This window comes from Orbicella franksi, chromosome 9, assembly GCF_964199315.1.
Source record: "Orbicella franksi chromosome 9, jaOrbFran1.1, whole genome shotgun sequence".
In the NCBI taxonomy this organism is placed as follows: Eukaryota; Metazoa; Cnidaria; class Anthozoa; order Scleractinia; family Merulinidae; genus Orbicella; species Orbicella franksi.
The window spans coordinates 19,608,209-19,626,494 of record NC_138153.1 but is presented as its reverse complement, the minus strand read 5'-3'; the positions used below and the strand labels follow the sequence as shown (position 1 = coordinate 19,626,494).

The window sequence follows — 18,286 nt, the reverse complement described above, 5'->3', positions numbered from 1 at the left end:
CAACATTTTAACCTCACTAATGGACAGCTGGTGTATTGCTTCCGTGGGGAATCGATTTTTTTCGGATAAAATTAATCTAAAGAAGGTTTCTGAACCCTTCCCCGCGGTATACAAGAAAGACACATTTTCCGTTGAAATACTCTTTACGTATTGCACCCATATAAGCACACCACTGAATATATAAGCAAGAGAGCCTCTCCACACGCAGGGAGAGCCTTCTTCTCTTGACAGCGAAATGCCGAAAAAAATTCATGCTTGCCCAAGTATAAAACAATCAATCGAACGACATTCTCGCGTACCTTATCAGAATCCGCCATTCTTTCCACCATTGCGGCTCCCATTGCAGCTCGCCTCATCACCTGAGCCTGCAAGTAGGACTAGGGATGCGCAGAAAGCTGCGCTGTATGTTTTTCCGCTCTGAAATTTTCGACCAAATCTGCCCTACTTCCCGTTGGTACTGATCAAATGCACTCTCGTCCTCAGGTCCCTGTGTACAATTAGTCGCCCGCTATTTTTCTTCAGAGGAGTGGGCGGCTACACACAGACCAGTCCTCAGAGGATGTTCGCTTTTTCTCGCCATTTATCATTTGTGAAAAATAAATTAGGAGCTCTAGCTATGGATGAAACTATAGATGAGCGCGCCGTTAGAGTGGCCAATGAGATAACAAAGCAGACAATCTTTCATTGAGCTATCAAAAAAAAGGTGGATATTTTGATCAAATTTAATCTCTTTGTTATTTATTCCCCTTCTGGTGCGGATCAGTGATCCTTGACTGAATTGTGGTATGAAGCACTTCATTAGAAACTGTTTCCATTTACGTCACATAGCAACATGTCAGACTTGTCTATAGAGAAGGGAAAGGCCCACTTTCGATTTGATGGCGAACAAAAGACCATCAACCACATGAATGACTTTTGGACCTTTATGATTTTATTCTTGCGTGGGTCAGGGTTTTATCATGCCACGGGAATAAATTCCCAAAAAGACTGACAACAAAGTTGTTTAGAAATAATTCAAAAGACGTTTTTTAATGTTGGGGAAATTGTTCACTTAACCTGTCAAAAATTGAGCACAGTTAAGAGTTCTTGTTTCTTTAAAGGAATATTCAGAACGCTGAAGGTAAGTGAAAGTGTTATAACTTATTGTTTACAAAGTATTCGAAGTGGAACCGGCGTAGACTGTAGTTTTCGCTCCCTTAATTCAGTGTCTTAAACCTACTGGAATGTATTTTCTCTCTTTCCCAAAGGTTCAATTCGATCAGACAATATGAAAGGTTCGATAACTGAGCTATCAATTTTACTACAGATTAATCGCAGTCATTCAATTTTACTGCGCTCGATTATAGCAGAACAATGGAACTTGCACGCTATATTTCCCGCTCTTAGAATACAATCGAACATTAGAACTAACTTTTTATCACAACTGAGTTTCCTTGGATGACCCTGTTGCTACACTAAGCAAAGACAATTTGCTACATTAAGATATAATATCCTCTGCAGTAGCGTTACGTTTTGCTGCTTTTTATTGTGACTTAATTAATTGCAATTACCTCAAAAGAAAATCGACGTTTTTAGACGTCTTTGTTATGCATAAATTATGACAGTTCCTTGTATTGAAAATGCCATTTTGCAATAATGTATTGTGATCGTGTTTGGCTAATAGACAGAGCTTTGTCTATTTCGCCGTAAAATGTGTATGACGGACTACGTCATTCACGGGTTTTGGAAGTGTGCACTTGAAAAATCTTGTCACGACTGAATCCATTTTAAAGTTGTTTTGACTACTTTCAAAATTTTTGAATTTTAAGGTGGCGGACACTTTGAAATATGTCACGTAATTTTGACTTTCTGTGACGTCGTTGAACACGGATTTGGATGCTTTACCCGTCAATAGGCCCTTTGCACGATCCGGTCACATGGTACGGAATTAATTAGGCTGGGACGCAAGTTAAACAGTGGGACTTTCAAAACAAAGGAAAGTCGGGCTGGACTGGTACGAGTTCCTTTCTTTTGAAAGTCCCACTGTGTAACTAAGGGCCTATTAAGGACGGTGCCTACTTTTGTTAGTGCGCACACGTTCTGCGTATCATGCAAGGCATGGTTTAAGCGCCACGCGCGCGCTGGGTTGACATGACGCAATCAACTACGCTACCAAATACACGACTAAATTGAAAGCAAAATTCTCCTACTGGGGACCAAATCAAGTTTAATGAACCTGTACTTAAACCAGGAACACAAGAACAGCAGCATATCGCTAACCACTAACTGATAACGTCTTCCAGCTGCAAAACTAGTTGTTATATGTTGAAAATTATACTGAAATCCAACTGTAAACATGTGCCTGCAGATGGCTTAGTGCGCGCGCAAAACAAGTGCGAGATACGCAAATGTTTTACTTACTGGTGAGGTGACAGGAAAAAATGTAACGGGCACCGTAAAAAGTTTCAAAAAGGATCAATAACTTTAAAAAACGCATGGTTACCCTACATTTTATGTTAGGAAATGGAAGTTGCAAGCCTAATCAACACGTGATTAGTTTCTGGTTGCGAGCAAAAGATATTTAGACTGTATTTTAGGTGAAAAGGCTGTCAGAGACGCTAAAAGTGCTGTTGCAACGATTTTGTTATTAAAAACATACCAAAAATGGTTTTTGTGTTACCATTTACCATGTAGTTTTCAGATCTTTATAAATTTGTTTGCCTTTCTGTAAGTAAAGGCGAATTCTAAAGAAGCTGTGAAGAAATATCCTCTCCTTCTGTTTTCAGAAAAATGCTGACGTCAGCATTTTTGTTGAGATTCAAGGCTAATTATCTCGAAAAAACGCGTGGCTAGCCCCATTTTTCTTCGTGGATTCCAATAGCCCTCGCAAAGATCTACTTTTTCCGCGTGGTCCTAACCTGGCGCAAACACCTTTGTATTTAGTAGGCACCGTCTTTAAGTCAAAAATACTTTTAGAGAAAACGCCGGGGGGGGGGGGTGATGGGGCACATTTAGGCTCTCTAACGAAAAACAAGTCTACGTTAAATAGACTCAACTCAGCTATGTATGAAGTAAGCACTGTCAATTGACATGAAACCTGTCGACATCTTGCACGTGGTAATGCTGTGGAACTTCAATATTCAGCGCACAGTCTTCCTGCTCATGCGCACATAATGTGAGTCAAATATCCAAACGAACTTGCCCACTGGCCCTTGGGCAACCTCGCTGTCAAAGAATTAGAGTTGGTGCTGTTCCTGACTGAAGGACTGAATGGAGATGTTGTGATCTCAGCGATCAGTAAATGTTACAGATCACGGATCTCAGCTTTAATTAAAAACGCTTGAAATTTCAACTGTGACTTAAATTTTTGATCACCTCTCAGTTATCAGTTACACCCCATCTAGACCCTCCTGACTGTGCCCATCTCAGAGAGTTCAACAAGCAAAGCAGGGATCTCACATCTCTTATCCTGAACCAATAGCCACTAGTTTGTATTTCCACTATGTTACCAGTTTTGTATTAAAATCACTGATCAATTTGCCACAATCGCACTTAAATATCGAGAAGAAATCTGAGTCGAGACTAATCTGGCAGTCGCTTGTGGCACCGGTATTGATGAGAAACAAAAGACGAGAAGCCATATTGTCAGAGTAACGGTCCCACAAGTGACTGCGACATGAGACTGGAAGACTCGACCCAGATTTCACTCCATTCTCAGTTAAAGTGGCGAATGAAAGAGGAAATACAATTCCCATGGAAAGATTCAATCGCCTCCAATTATGCCAGTTAATCTGTAAATAACTGTTCGCTGTTCCTCTTTTAACAGGGACAGTATCGTCCTGCCGAAATAAATACTTTTCACCGGGTTTGGTTTATCGCTATAAGTAATGGCTCTACAGCCATTTACGAACGAACAGTTGAACTATTTCAAGTTTGCTTTTGTTGTGCTGAATGAGTTCCCCAAGGTGTTACGCCAAACTTTTAAACACATGTGGGACAATACCTTCGCACATCTCCCTGGTTACCAGCTGTGGGATGACTCCATTGGTGTGCGAAACATGTTCCTTGCTACAGAGGGCGGTAAAACCAAAGTACCCACACACCTCTCTTACGAAGAATGGGATTGTAGCGCCTTGTTCCAAGCCACTATCCACGCGGAGTCCTTCGCTTTACCAGACACAGCAGGTCATCACAGGACACTCAGTGATTTGTACTTGAAGTACCGTAAACCGCCGCATGGAAGGTTTCATTCTTCTGTAGTCAGCCCTGGCGGAAATAACGCTGAAACTTTTGCACTGGCGATTGATCAACTGCGACTTCTAAGAAATGCCTTTTGTCATTCATTCAGCTCTGAGATTGACAAAAAGACGTTTGATCAATACATTCAATACACCAAAGACGCCATCGATGCTCTTGGCGCCAAGACTGACCCTATTGATGCCGTTGGAGGTTTGACTGAATCGGACTTTCCTACACCAAGAATTTGTAAGCTAGAAGACGACATCAAAAAGGAGCTTCAGGCAGCAAGCGCATTTCTTAAGGACGATATAAGGGACGTGCTAATGGGAATAAAGTCAGATGTAGCTCAATCGAAACAGGAACGAAAAGAAGACGCAAAACTCCTAAAGAACCAGTTGACATTACAGGAGTTGAAAGAAGACACTTCAGAACTGAGGAAGGCAATCGAAAAGACAACTGTCGCAAACCAAGAAATGATGAATGAGAAAATTGCCGAGATTAATCAGAAGTTTGACGAGCTACTCAAGACTGAGCGATCTGGTAAATACCGAAAGCGATTAGTGTATTGGCCAACAATTTTATGTAACAGAGCAGTTTTCAACTGAGTGTCCAAAGCCGAAGTTGTCACAATACAAGTAGCTGATAACGATTGAAAGCACGTCAAAGGAAAATGTGTGCGAAAGATTCATGATAAGTTTTGGTCTAAGTCTGATTGGATGACAAAGTAGCAATTGGCTATCAAGTCAATCATGCAACGCGCTAATGCAAAACTAAAGCAAATCCAAATTATTTTCGAAACCCGAGTGAAAACCGATCTTCAAATGCATAGACAAAGCAGTTACTTTTGACACTCAAGTGAAAAATGCTCCTAAAATGACTAAAATGCTCACACAATCCGTACCTTAATTGCATGCGTTATTAATAAAACGATTCCAAAGAAACAGACGTCCGTTTTACGCTATTATAAATATGTAAGAAACAATATATCGCTTTCAGGCAGTGAAACTAACGTCAAATGTGCTCGCCTTCTGTGTACGACTTATTTTGTTCCTCGGGGTACTTCCGATAATGGCCTATACGGGGAGGCTTTGCCCAAAAGAGGTACCTTTTTCAGGCTTCAAGTATATAAAAGAGTAGGGATGTCACAAGTTGAGGTATATGAAATGGTAGGGAACTCTACCATTTAAGCCCAACGAGAACATGAACTGAATGAAAAATACTTGTTTTCTGGTTAACATCTCTTCTGGTTATGCATATTGTTCTCTGGAAATATTGATCATTTACTTCATTTCAATCCAAGGGTCTAGAAAGGGGATGGAGCGTTCTTAAGGAGGTATGTGAAAAGGGTGACGTTTCTTTCAAAATGGCATACGAAAGTGTAAGGGGTTGGACCGTAGGGTGGAGCCGTTCCGTATAAAACTCTGTAGAGTAGCCCCCCCCCCCGGGGGGGGGAAGTTTGTTGTTTATTAAAATTAGAATTGAAAACCACATTTAAGCCAACCAAATACAGCTAAACGGTCTAGACGGGCAAAAATGTTAAATAATATTAGTTCTTTTATGTCATATTTCAACAGAAGAGTTTTCTTAACCTGTAATTTTTTTATTCTTTACTCTTCTGGTAGGATCTAAGACATTTCTACCAAGATCAAATCTTCCTCCAAAGGTTCCCCACTTCACAGGCCGCCAGGCAGAATGTGACAAGATTGTTGGTCACATGACTTCCGAGGCAACCCGACTCGTCTCCGTCTGGGGTTCACCAGGATTCGGAAAAACGTCTGTTGCGATCGAAGTGGGGCATCGTCTTCAAGCACGGGAGCTGCCCGTGTACTTTCTCTCATTACGTGGGCTCAAGTCAAAAAGCGATTTAACGTCAAAATTTCTTAGTCTGTTCCGACAGGCTGGGACACTTGAAAATGACAAGTTTCATGATTTATCAACTGATGATGAGCTTTGCTTAATTTTTGGCAAACTATTTCATTGCTGTGTTATAATCCTGGATAATGCTGATGAACTGTTTGAATGTGGTGTGCCAAACGTAAAAGAGGAGGTTATCCAATTGATTGGAGAAATCCTCAATCGCAGTGACAAGGTCAACTTCCTTTTAACAACAAGAGAGTCTCTGTCGTTTTTGAATTTACATTTTCAAGGACACGTGTCTATCAGAATAAGAGAGCTAGACAAGTTGTCATGTCAAGCCCTAGCTCGAGAATTGTTCCCAGAAGCGAGCTCTTCTGATTTGACAAAAGTTTCGCGAATCTGTGGGCAGGTTCCCTTAGCCATTAAATTATTGTGTTCTTCCATTTCTGAAGAATTTGCTCGATCAAGTCAATACATTGATGAATTCATAGAGCGTACAGAAAATATTGTAGAAATGTTGGACAACCCAGATTATCCAAGCAATTTGAGATTAGAATGTCTCTTCGAGTCGTCTTTCCAGAGACTCTCTACACACGATCAAGAGGCACTAGTATCCTTGTGCATCCTTCTGGCAAATTTTGATGTAACGGTTGCCGCAGCTGTTTTGGGGATTACAAGAGCAACCGAAGCAGAGAAGGTGTTGCGAAGACTTCAGAGAAAATCTCTTATCGACTGTTGTTCAAATTTGAGTAAATTCTCTATGCATAAACTAATTCAATCGTTTGCAATGGAAAAGGGAGAAAATGACATGAGAGAAACAGTGCTCATCTCAAAATCTCGCTTCTATACATTTTACATTGGCTTATTCGAGAAACTCAATGAAAATTTCCTTACTGGGCGTTCCATGTCAGCATTCATTCAGTTCTATGAAGACGAAACAAACATTGTGCAAAGTTTAACTGACGGTTGTTTTGATTCCAAGACAGCCGACAGAGTTTTTGATGTTTTGACGAAAGCAGAGCTGTTTCTTGACTCACTCTTTTGGAGTGATGGATCTAAATTTGAGACAATTTTCGATTCAGCAATAATGGCGGCTAGTCAGTCTGGAAGAACGGTTTTCTACAGTCGCCTACTCACTTCCAAGGCGTTTACCTACGTGACCTGGGCAGAAAGTGGAAACACAAAGAAGCTGCTTTCTGAATCCAAGGAACTTCAAGTATCTACTTACTCCGACGGCGAAGAAGAAAAAGTAAAACACTTGTCCTACTATGGACTCTATCAGCTTGTTATCGGGAAGATAGAGGATGGAGTGAAAGTTTTGGAAGAAGCGCTTACCTCCATGAACACAAGTCCGGAGCACACAGTTTTGAGGCTGATTATTTCTCAAATTTTTGCCATCTATTACCAATGCAAAAATGACTCAATGAGCTCATTCAGTTTTTATATGAAAGCACTAAAGGAATGTAGAGATTTCGGAGACGCGAGTTTACTGGTTATCCCTATGCTACAGTCAACAACAATGCCAGGTGACGAACGTTGCTTCATGTCACCAAAAACAGGCAATGCTTTGGCAAACCAGCCTCTTAAATTTCAAGTTATCCTGCTCGTGAGCGAAGCAGTGAAAAACTTTTCTACCTCGGACACTAAACAATTTTTTGGCAACTTGCTTCTTGGCATACTACACGAGTGTGAGTCAGAACTCCACACAAGTACATTAGGCTGGTCAGTCAATTTTCATCGCAATGTCGTCGTTCTGCTGCAGTCGCTTTGTAGAGACGAAGACGCTATGACAATTGCCGAGGGAAGGATTAGAATTTACCAACAAGCACTGCAACGAAGCCTTGAAAGAAACGAACAAACAGGTGACAATTCAGAACATCAAGAGGAGGCACTAGCCCAGAACTATTCAGAGCTTGGTAACATTCAATACAGGAGAGGCAATTACGCAGAAGCCATGACGTCGTTCCAACGAGCAGTTCATATCAGACTGAAGCTGTTTGGTGAAAATCATCCAGAAACCGCTGACAGCTACCATGGTATAGGGGCTACGCAACATTCAGTGGGAGACTACACCTCCGCTCTTGAGTCAAAAAAGCGTGCACTTGATATCAGAATTAAATTGTTTGGTGAAGCAAATGCAAAAACCGCTGACAGCCACCGTGAAGTAGGGGTTACCCAATATTTACTGGGGGATTACACCTCCGCTCTTGAGTCACACAAGCGCGCACGTGATATCAGAGTTAAACTGTCTGGTGAAGTAGATTCAAAGACCGCTGAAAGTTACCATGAAGTAGGGGTTACTCAACATTCCCTGCGGGATTACATCTCCGCTCTTGAGTCAAAAAAGTGTGCACTTGAGTTCAGATTAAAACTTTTTGGTGAAGAGCATTCAAAGACTGCTGACAGCTACCATTCTATAGGAGTTACACTGCTTTCTCTGGGAGATTACACCTCCGCTCTTGAGTCGCACAAGCGTGCACTTGATATCAGAATTAAATTGTTTGGTGAAGAACATTCAGAGACCGCTCACAGCTTCCATTCAGTAGAGATAACACAGAATTTACTGGGAGATTACACCTTCGAATGAGATTAAATTTCGATAAACATTTCAAAATAAAAATGAGCGATAGAAATTTTACACAACGTTTCGATGTCGTCATGACATCATTATCAAGTGACAAGAAAATAACGGTTCAACAGTGTTATATATGCGGTGAGAGGTGTTATATATGCAGAAGAGATTCAAAACCTAAAAGTCGACGAAAACGACATTTTGGTATCCTATGATGTCACGTCTTTGTTTACTAATGTACCACTTAATGAAACTATCGAAATGATCGCCGAAAAAGCGTTCGTAAACAACCGGTTTAATGAAACACACAAGTTAAACATCACTCAGCCTGACCTGATTCAACTTCTAGAAGTAGCAACTAAGAACCAATTGTTCCAGTTCGATGGCAAGCTTTATGAACAGACTGACGGAGTGGCAATGGGCTCACCTTTGGGACCCCTTATAGCAAACGCATTTCTCTGCTCCATCGAAGAGAAATTACAACATGACAACAAGCTCCCAGAGGTTTATAGGCGGTACGTCGATGACACGCTTGCCATGATGAAGGATGTGCCAGCAGCAGAAGCCTTTTTAACAACACTTAACAACTGTCACCCATCCATAAATTTCACAATGGAACTAGCTTCTGACAAACTGAAAACCAGTGTTTACCGGAAGCCAACAAATACCGGCCTACTACTCCATCACCAAAGCCATGTGGACAAAAGGTACAAGAAATCGCTCATTAAAACCATGGTAAACCGTGCTTTTCACCTGTCATCCACATGGGAGTCTTTCGTGACTGAATGTGATCGCCTGGAGCTGATGTTTACGAACCTCAAGTACCCTGAAAGCCCAATTAACTCCATCATTTCTCACTTTGTCACCTCAATGATGACCAAAGATCCTCTCGTGCCACCTCAACTACCCGTCAACAAAGATACTGTTCACCGAGTGGTATTGCCATTTAAAGATCAAACGTCGGCCGATGCAGTGAAAAAACAACTATCTGACCTGAGCAAGAAAATCGATCACACTCTTCAACCAGTATTCAAGAGTCGCAAAATCCGTGAAGATCTCAAGATGCGTGAACCAAAACCACCTCTAATTAATCAACAATGCGTAGTGTACAATTACCAATGTGATCTGTGCGATGCAGAGTATGTCGGGTATACCAGCCGGCATTTGCACCAACGTATTGATGAACACAGGTTCTCCGCAATCGGAAAGCATTTAAAGAACGATCACGGCCTTTATAACATCGACGACCTTGTCAATAATTTTTCCGTCCTAAAGAAATGCAACCGAAAACTGGATTGTTTGATTTACGAAATGCTGTTTATTAGAAAGAAGAAACCTAGCCTGAAAACGCCATCGGATTCCATCCGCGCGAAACTATTTGTTTAACCCTTTGAATACCAACTACGCATATATGCGTAATTAATGGTCGTGCTCTTTGTACCGCTTGTGACGTCATCAATTTAAATGTCATCAGATATTCTTGATAAACAGATAGTAGTGCTAGGCTAGCCCTTTCCGCACAATGGTCAGGTTTAGATATCGACGACATTCCGACGTCGCAAATCGAAAAACAAAGTTATCAGTTTTGGTGCAAAAACGGTGGTAACATGGTCCACAACGCCTATGATTGATCAAGGTCCATTTCTAGGCTTCGCCCGTAATTAACATCCAACTTTTCACTGCAGCCAGAAAGAACATACAATGCAAAAGGGCAGAGAAAAACAGAAAGTAAAGGGCCAACAAACGAAACTGAGAACGGTTAGTGGCAAATTTTGGCTAATGCGCGTGCCCGTAATTGAAGTTTTGCTCAATTTTGTACCTAATCCTCGAAAAATCTCTCCTTTTAGTAAAAAAACGCTTTTTTTTAGCAAAACTTAGGCTTATTTAGCGTCATGGCAGCTAAAAAACCTGACTAAACGGTTAAAAACGGTATTTTTTGGCAAAAGTTTGGTATTCAAAGGGTTAAACAAATATGTTAATGAACAATCACACCTCTCACCGCATATATAACACTGATGAACCGTTATTTTCTTGTCACTTGATAATGATGTCATGACGACATCGAAACGTTGTGTAAAATTTCTATCGCTCATTTTTATTTTGAAAGATTACACCTTCGTCAAAAAAGCGTGCACTAGATATCAGATAAAACTGTTTGGTGAAGAACCCCCAAAGACCGGTGACAGTTCAGAAGGGGTTACACAGTATTCACCGGGTGATCACACCTCCGCTCTGGAGTCACACAGGCGTGCGGGAAATGTTAGGATTAATGTGTTTGGAGAAGAATGTGCAGAGACCATGAAAGTTTCAATTTAGTAGGAGTTACACAGCATCTACTGGACGATTACACCTCCGCTCTTGAGTCAGACAAGCGTGCACTTGATATCAGAATTAAGCTGTTTCAGCTGAAGAACATCCAAAGATCACTGACAGCCACCATGAAGTAAGGGTACACAACAATTACTGAAGAATTAGACAGCTACTTTTGAGTCACACAAGCGTACACTTAGACCGCTGACAGCTACAGATCAGTGTCGTACCTTAACTCTCTAACTCTTTCCGTGAAGCTTCCCTGATTAAGGATGTAATCTAACTATTTCACGAAATATTCTATTCTATTGGGTATAGTAATTTTTTTTTGCCGTCACCAAATATTGTGGACAGTCAAAGCGATTGACGTTGCGCATTCCGATATGAAACCTTTCGATCTAAAATTCATAGGCTCATATTTGAATTTAGTTCCACGTTGTAGATCAGACCCCACTGACGAGTTTTCAACATCATGTCACTGCATTTTGTTCAGGGACTTTTCAAATTCCTCTTCTATGACTTACTATATCGTTTTTTTTTTTTTTTTTTAGCCATTAACGTTACAGTCAAAGGTTAAAAGTTCCTAAATGCAAAGTTGTTTGAAATATGATCCTGACCAGTTATGAAACGTAAAATTCCTTCCAATGTTTAAGCACTGCCTTATTGTCTAGTCTACGAAGACAAAGACATGATTAATCAGGTGAATTTGGCAAGACCGCTTAAAAATCAACACAGTTTGTTATGTGAAAATCACGTTCTACCCAAAACAGTGTTCACGAAATATAATAAGAAAATAAGAAAATGGGTTTTCGGCGGCTCAGAGCGAGAAGCACTAAAAGTTAAGACTGAGGATACGGTTTTCTCAGGCAACCGGTCATCTCAAGCCCTGAGAATTCGTTTGATACAATTGTTTCAATGCCGTGTACATGTAATACGGGGTAGCAGCACTGATCTATCAAAGCACAATTGAAACAAAGAGCTACGTACAGTTGTGAACCACTTTAAATCGAGCTATGGAAGAATCTTAAGATGTCAGTCACGACAGTCACCAGATACGCAAAATCAAGTGAAACAAAAAAAAGCCAAACATTATGAGGAAAATATAATGATCTTTTAGTCACTTTCGAAGACAATGGTCTACTGAAGGAAAAAATGCACACTTTTTGTGTGTACAGTGACGTGATATTCTGGTGCGCCTAAAAGCAACATGGCGCTGAACTGTAGAAAAGGAACAAAGGGACTTCAATGCGCCCTTTGCGTGAACCGACTACATGTTACAAAATTCGTCCTGGATGGCAAAAAAAAAAATGTACAGACCTCCAAATTAAACCAAAGCGACCTGAGCCGGTCATCCCTGAATTTTCTTTGTTTTGAATTTCAGCAGTGCGGAGCTCGCCTTCTATCAGTGTGGCAGATTTTGTACCATGTGACCGGTTTTTGCAAATGATTAGACATAAGCCTATTCACTATCCTCGATTAATTTATTCCGACCAATCTGCCTCACTCTTTGATCTCATGCATAGCACAGTCCAGTAAACGAGTCGCACTGCTAATCAGTGAGAGCTCTCGGTCCTGCTGGGTGTTTAGGTTGTTCTAAAATGGCTGTCGAAAAAGGAAAGAAAAGTATAATTGGCATAAACGATACCACTTTAAGCGTAGCAACCTGTCAAATTATGGAGATGACACGCAAATTTTCTTTGCTGATCCTCTGATAGTACAGGATACCATAAACTCTGACTTGTCACTCGCGGATAAATGGTTTTTGAAAAACGACATGAAGAGAAATGACTCCAAATACCAGGCGATGAGGAAAAGAAAAGGCACTCCTGAATTCCTTTGTGAAAGTACTATCATTCCAAATAGCTATACCCAAGAGATGCATGGTGCTACTGTTGACGATCATCAATAAGAGGACAGACGCATAAAGAACTGACGTCGATTTTTTTTTTACAATAACAAGACCCCAAAATGGTCAAATGCCGGGAATAAATGAGGGGAGAAGACGCCGTAAACTTGCCGTAAACAAAGATAAGTGATGTTATTCAAAATGACGCGAACATTGTCAAAAGCTTTTCTCGCTTTTTGATTGGCTACTTAAAACAAGTCCATAAATTCTCACTGGTTAAAAAGTTGACATTTTGACAGCTTGCATAATTTAAAATTTTATCCGGCTGTATTTTATCAGAGATGATAAAAATGAGCCAATCAGCGCACAAAAATTAGATAGTTATTGTAAAAAAACATATTGCTAATATATATCTGTGGGAAAGTGTCTCAACAGGCTGCAGTTTTAAAGCGTACTAACGCCCTAATATCCTAACCACCTACCCTAATACCCCAAAACTCCAATACCCTAATACCCTAATACCCTATTACCTTAATATCCTAATAACCTCATACCCTAATACCCCAATACCCTAATACCCTAATACCCTAATACCCCAATACCCCATTACCCTAATACCCTAATACCCCAATACCCTAATACCCTAATACCCTAATACCTTAACACCCTAATACCCTAATACCCTAATACCCTAATACCCTAATACCCTATTACCTTAATACCCTAATAACCTCATACCCTAATACCCCAATACCCGAACACCCTAATACCCTAATGCCCTAATACCCTAATACCCTAATACCCCAATACCCTAATACCCTAATACCTTAACACCCTAATACCCTAATACCCTAATACCCTAATACCCTAATACCCTATTACCTTAATACCCTAATAACCTCAGACCCTAATACCCCAATACCCTAATACCCTAATACCCTAATACCCCAATGCCCCAATACCCTATTACCCTAATACCCTAATACGCTAATACCCCAATACCCTAATACCCTAATACCCTAATACCTTAACACCCTAATACCCTAATACTTTAAGACCATAAGACCCTAACACCTCAATACTCTAACAGCCAAGCATCCTAATCCCCTAAGACGCTAATACGCTAATAGACTAATACCCTAATAGCCTAATAGCTTAATAGCCTAACCCTAACCCTAAACCTAGCGTAATACCGTAACGCCGTAATACCGTAATACTGTAACACCCTAATATTCCAATACGCTAATAGCCTAATACCCAAATATCGTAATACCTGTGTACCTTAATAGCCTTATACCCCAATACCCTAATGACGGATGTTCTTCACCAAACAAGGGTGGAACAAGAAAAGAAAAAGACCAGTAGTTTAAAAACAACAAACGGAAAAAAGCCGACGAATCCTGGAATCTAACTCAGGTCCACTAGATTGGAACGTGGGTGCTAACCATAGTAACATGTAAGAAACCTTGCTTCGATTCAAGGGGGAAAGATACAAAGTACTTAAGCCTTATCTCAAATTGGCAAGCAATGCAACTATGCGAATTAGCTAACAAATAAGCGATATATAGTCTCTTCAACTGCAAACTTCTGGGAACCCGACGTTTAGTGTAGCTAGAACAAAGGGAACAGAGAAATCCTATTTGTCCTTTTTTCCAGTTAAATTCGCCGTACAATTGTAGCGCGAATCGACATTTTGTTGATTCAAATGCCCTCAAAATCAAACTGTACACATGCGATCGTGTTGCGATGATTAAATCTACTACAAATAGACAGATAAAGCTATTCGCGAGGGCTGTTGTGCAACTTCGCGATATGATAGCTCATCAGCCTATTCAAGTGTCAAAGTGTATCAGCTCAAACAAACCCGTGGGCCAAATTCTAATGCTCGGATTGCATCTAAGTTCGTGAGATTCTATCTAGTTCTCCTCGCTCCCGCTATGCGGGATTTGTCTTCCGATGCGACTTATGTGAGTTTGTCCTCGAGACTGAGCAGGATTTTCTCGCGGCAGATCTGGCGTAATCGTGAGCCTTTTAGAGGCGCGCGAGACCGTGTTGTTCCCTGTTAGAGACTTTTTCAACAAATGCTATGGTGGCCTCAACGAAACTGTTTGCTTTGATTTCCGAAATTTAATTTCAGGATCTCAACCCTCCGGTCGTAGTACCATCGATATGTAGAGAGGATTGCCTCTTGTCAATCTTTACTAAACTTCAAACTTCGGAGCGGAAATTTACAATAGCAGCTTCCAGCAACTTAACCTCTTTCATCAAAAACGTTCAAAATGCGTATTACAAAACCCAACATTTGGTCTTATTTAGAGTTAAGATCAGTTAACTGTTAATTTCAGATTAGAATTGTAATAGAAATGTTAAATGAACTACAACCAGAGAGCAAACAAAAACAAGTTTCCATTTTTAGTACAACAATCGCAGCTAGACCGATGCACGTGCCTGCAATATTGACTAATGCAATGATTTCAGGAGCTTTATCTACTGGTCAGCGGAATTACTCCAAAACGTTTACAGATGATGCAAGGACATCATGTGCAGACATTTGCATAATCTCCACCACCACTAAAACCCTGTAGATTGCTTACGCAATATCCGAGTTAGAAATATGATGAAAGTCAGTCTTAAAAGTATAATTGAACCTTTCGACTCCAATACTGAACTAAACTCAATTGCTTCGTTTTGCTTCAGTATAAAATTCTTATTAGTAATTATAACAAAGTTTCCATATAACGCGCGTTCTGATTGGCTGAAACAGCGTGCTTTATCAGAGAACAGAGTACGGGTCGATGACGGTAAGTTGGCTTCCAAATTTTTGCTTCGGAATTTTGACGAATTTGACCCAAAATAAACATCCCCTGTGACTCAGACAACCGCAGTGGAAACGAGCTATTTGTCTGCAGTAAATATGGCTCACAGAGACCATTGTTAGCAACAGTAGTGTTAAAACTGTACTAAAATAACGAGTTTTGCTAGATTCCCGCCGACAAAACACATAACGAAATAAACAAATTCTCAACCTAAACTGTGCTTCGATAAAGACATTATATTTGTTACGAAGACAGAAATTATACTTCAGAAGTAAAACAAAGACAGAAAACAACAACTGAACTGTCTCTGTTTATGATGAGAAGCTTTATTTTTGTAAAAATGCTCAGTTGCTTAAACAACACTTACATGTAGTGCAATAACGCTCGTTCTCCGGTCATCTCAGCAAAGTGAACCGACGAGTGGTCAGTGCAAAGCTTGCTCTGATATTCTCTTCTGTGCTCGGAATAGAACCAGTGGGAGCCGCTTAGTTTTTCTAACTTTTACGCTAGTTCGGGCAATCTTGCTGCATGCGGATACAAGCCGTAAATAATTGCAGCTCCTTTCAAATTCAACTCGGCATTTCGTATTTTCATCCGCAAGCTTTGAGCTCCGCGTTTCGTAATTTCCACTGGAAAAGTGCTCGTTTTCATGGGCCACAATACCGCCCGATTCCTGTGGACTATAAACCTTTACCTGCGTTTAGATCCGTATTTAAAAATTAACTTAAAAGCGAACTTTGAAGGCATCGTTCTTCTCTCGAAAGCCGCTCAAACTACTCGAAACTGAAAGCTTAGCTGAAGTCCAGTTTGTGATTGACAGCTGTCGCTTCGTTAGCCAATCAAATTATTTGAAAAATTCTAACAAGGATTGTGATTGGCTTATTTTAGCGTGGTTCATCGGAGAACAGTGCATGGCTGACGCCACTTTTGCTCGTTTGGAAGATAAAAATTGGTTTGAAAATTCAGCCGAATGCGTGGAGAAATTATCGGATTCTTTATCATAAAACAAATAAGGAAGTCTCGGCTGCGCTCTGTTCTGTTGTAAAGCACTTAGGAAGCAGTAGAGCACTCAAAAAGTAGGGAAAAACACTCGACTACGTCTCGTGTTTTCCCCTACACATCTTTCGTGCTGTACCGCTTCCTGCGTGCTTTACAACAGTACAGAGCACAGTCCAGGCTTCTTTATTTGTTAAGTATAAATCGAATCACGGGGTGTTTACCATTTACAAAAACCATCCGGTTGGAAATTTCAGGCATAAACATTAAACAATTAAATTCGACGTTGCGAGAGAGGGAATCACTATAAAGTATATCCACATCTGTTAGAGAGACTTAAAAGAGCAGAAAAATAGCATCAACTCAAATCACAGCCCATATTTTCTGAAGCTTCCCAAACGGTATGGGGCGAACCATTTGATTTTCCAACTGGAATTTCCGGTTTTCCCATGTAAATGGTAAGTACCCACGATCTTTTGACTTGCTTTCTCTTTTTACGTCACTAGATACAAGTCCTGATTTTTATGTAGTCGCTGATTATATTTCTTTATTCATCCGTATCATTCTTTCTCGATTATGCAGTTATAATTATTCAGCATACCAAATTTGGACTGAGATTTTAATGAAACATAATCACGTGAAAAAACTTGACTGAAAGTGCGTGTTTGATTTTGGTAAACATCAGCCTTGTCCCAAATATCCTTCCCTAGCAGAGCGAAGACTGCATTCATATCGCTTTGAAGTATGAAGTACAAGCATCAGACCGTGTAGCCAGTTAGAGAATGGTCGGTAGGTTTAAAAATTCATAAAACTGGGTGGCTGGAGCGATTCCGCTTCTGACTGGCTGCATAGAATAACTTTCTTTTCTAAATGATTACACTTTGATCTCCTGATAAGAAGAAAAGATTTGTCAGCAATTAGGATACTGCGCTAGACAATTACAAACTTAAGCGAGAGGGATTTTGTTGTATAGGATCACTGGTTTAATCAGTAATGCGGCATTTGATGCTGTAATCAGTATCAATCCATGCACTTTAGTGTTCAGGTGTAGTTTTGTCAAATATATATATTTCCAAACGATTATTCTTTACAGAGCATTCTTGCGCTGAGGAAATTGCAAGAAAACTACGGCCGAGTTTTGAAAAACAATATACCCAACCGCGGTTCGTCCTCAGCAAAATAAAGGTAAAAAATTCAATCAAAAAACAAAATGAACAATTTTAAGGTCAATGATACAGACATGATGTCTACTAAATTTCAGACCTAGAACTCTTATACTCAAGCTAGAATAAATTATTTGTTTAATTACAGAGCATATATGGGAACGCTATTACAGAGAATGTATGGGCACGTTCACATAACTGCAAATTGCTCAGGTAAAAATGATTAAATCCAAAAACAAAACGACGAATTTCCTTGCTTTCTGCTATTCAATTTACGGTAGAAAAGTCTGATTTCACTGAGTGATTCGCAACGACTGACAGAGATTGTTTTTGTAGTACAACTTCAAACTTTGCACAAAATTTCACACCGAAAAACACTTTAGGAAAACTTAAGTGGTGAACTAAATGCAACTAACACAAAGTAGTTGGAAATAAATCTGTTCTTCAATACAGCTTTCTTTATAAAAATGGTCCTGTAACCAGGTGGTTGATTCATGATTGAAAAACG

At 40.2% G+C, this 18,286-nt stretch overlaps 1 protein-coding gene across 1 annotated transcript; it reads left to right on the top strand.

Annotated features, from left to right (window-relative positions):
- Positions 1-985: 985 nt before the first annotated feature.
- Positions 986-10,636, top strand: LOC145497889 (uncharacterized). Its single transcript, XM_081477761.1, has 3 exons — positions 986-1,120; positions 3,806-4,758; positions 5,841-10,636. Exons 2-3 carry the CDS (start codon positions 3,867-3,869, stop codon positions 8,660-8,662), a joined length of 3,714 nt encoding a protein of 1,237 aa, XP_081333887.1. The 5' UTR covers positions 986-1,120; positions 3,806-3,866; the 3' UTR covers positions 8,663-10,636.
- The last annotated feature ends 7,650 nt before the right edge of the window (positions 10,637-18,286 follow it).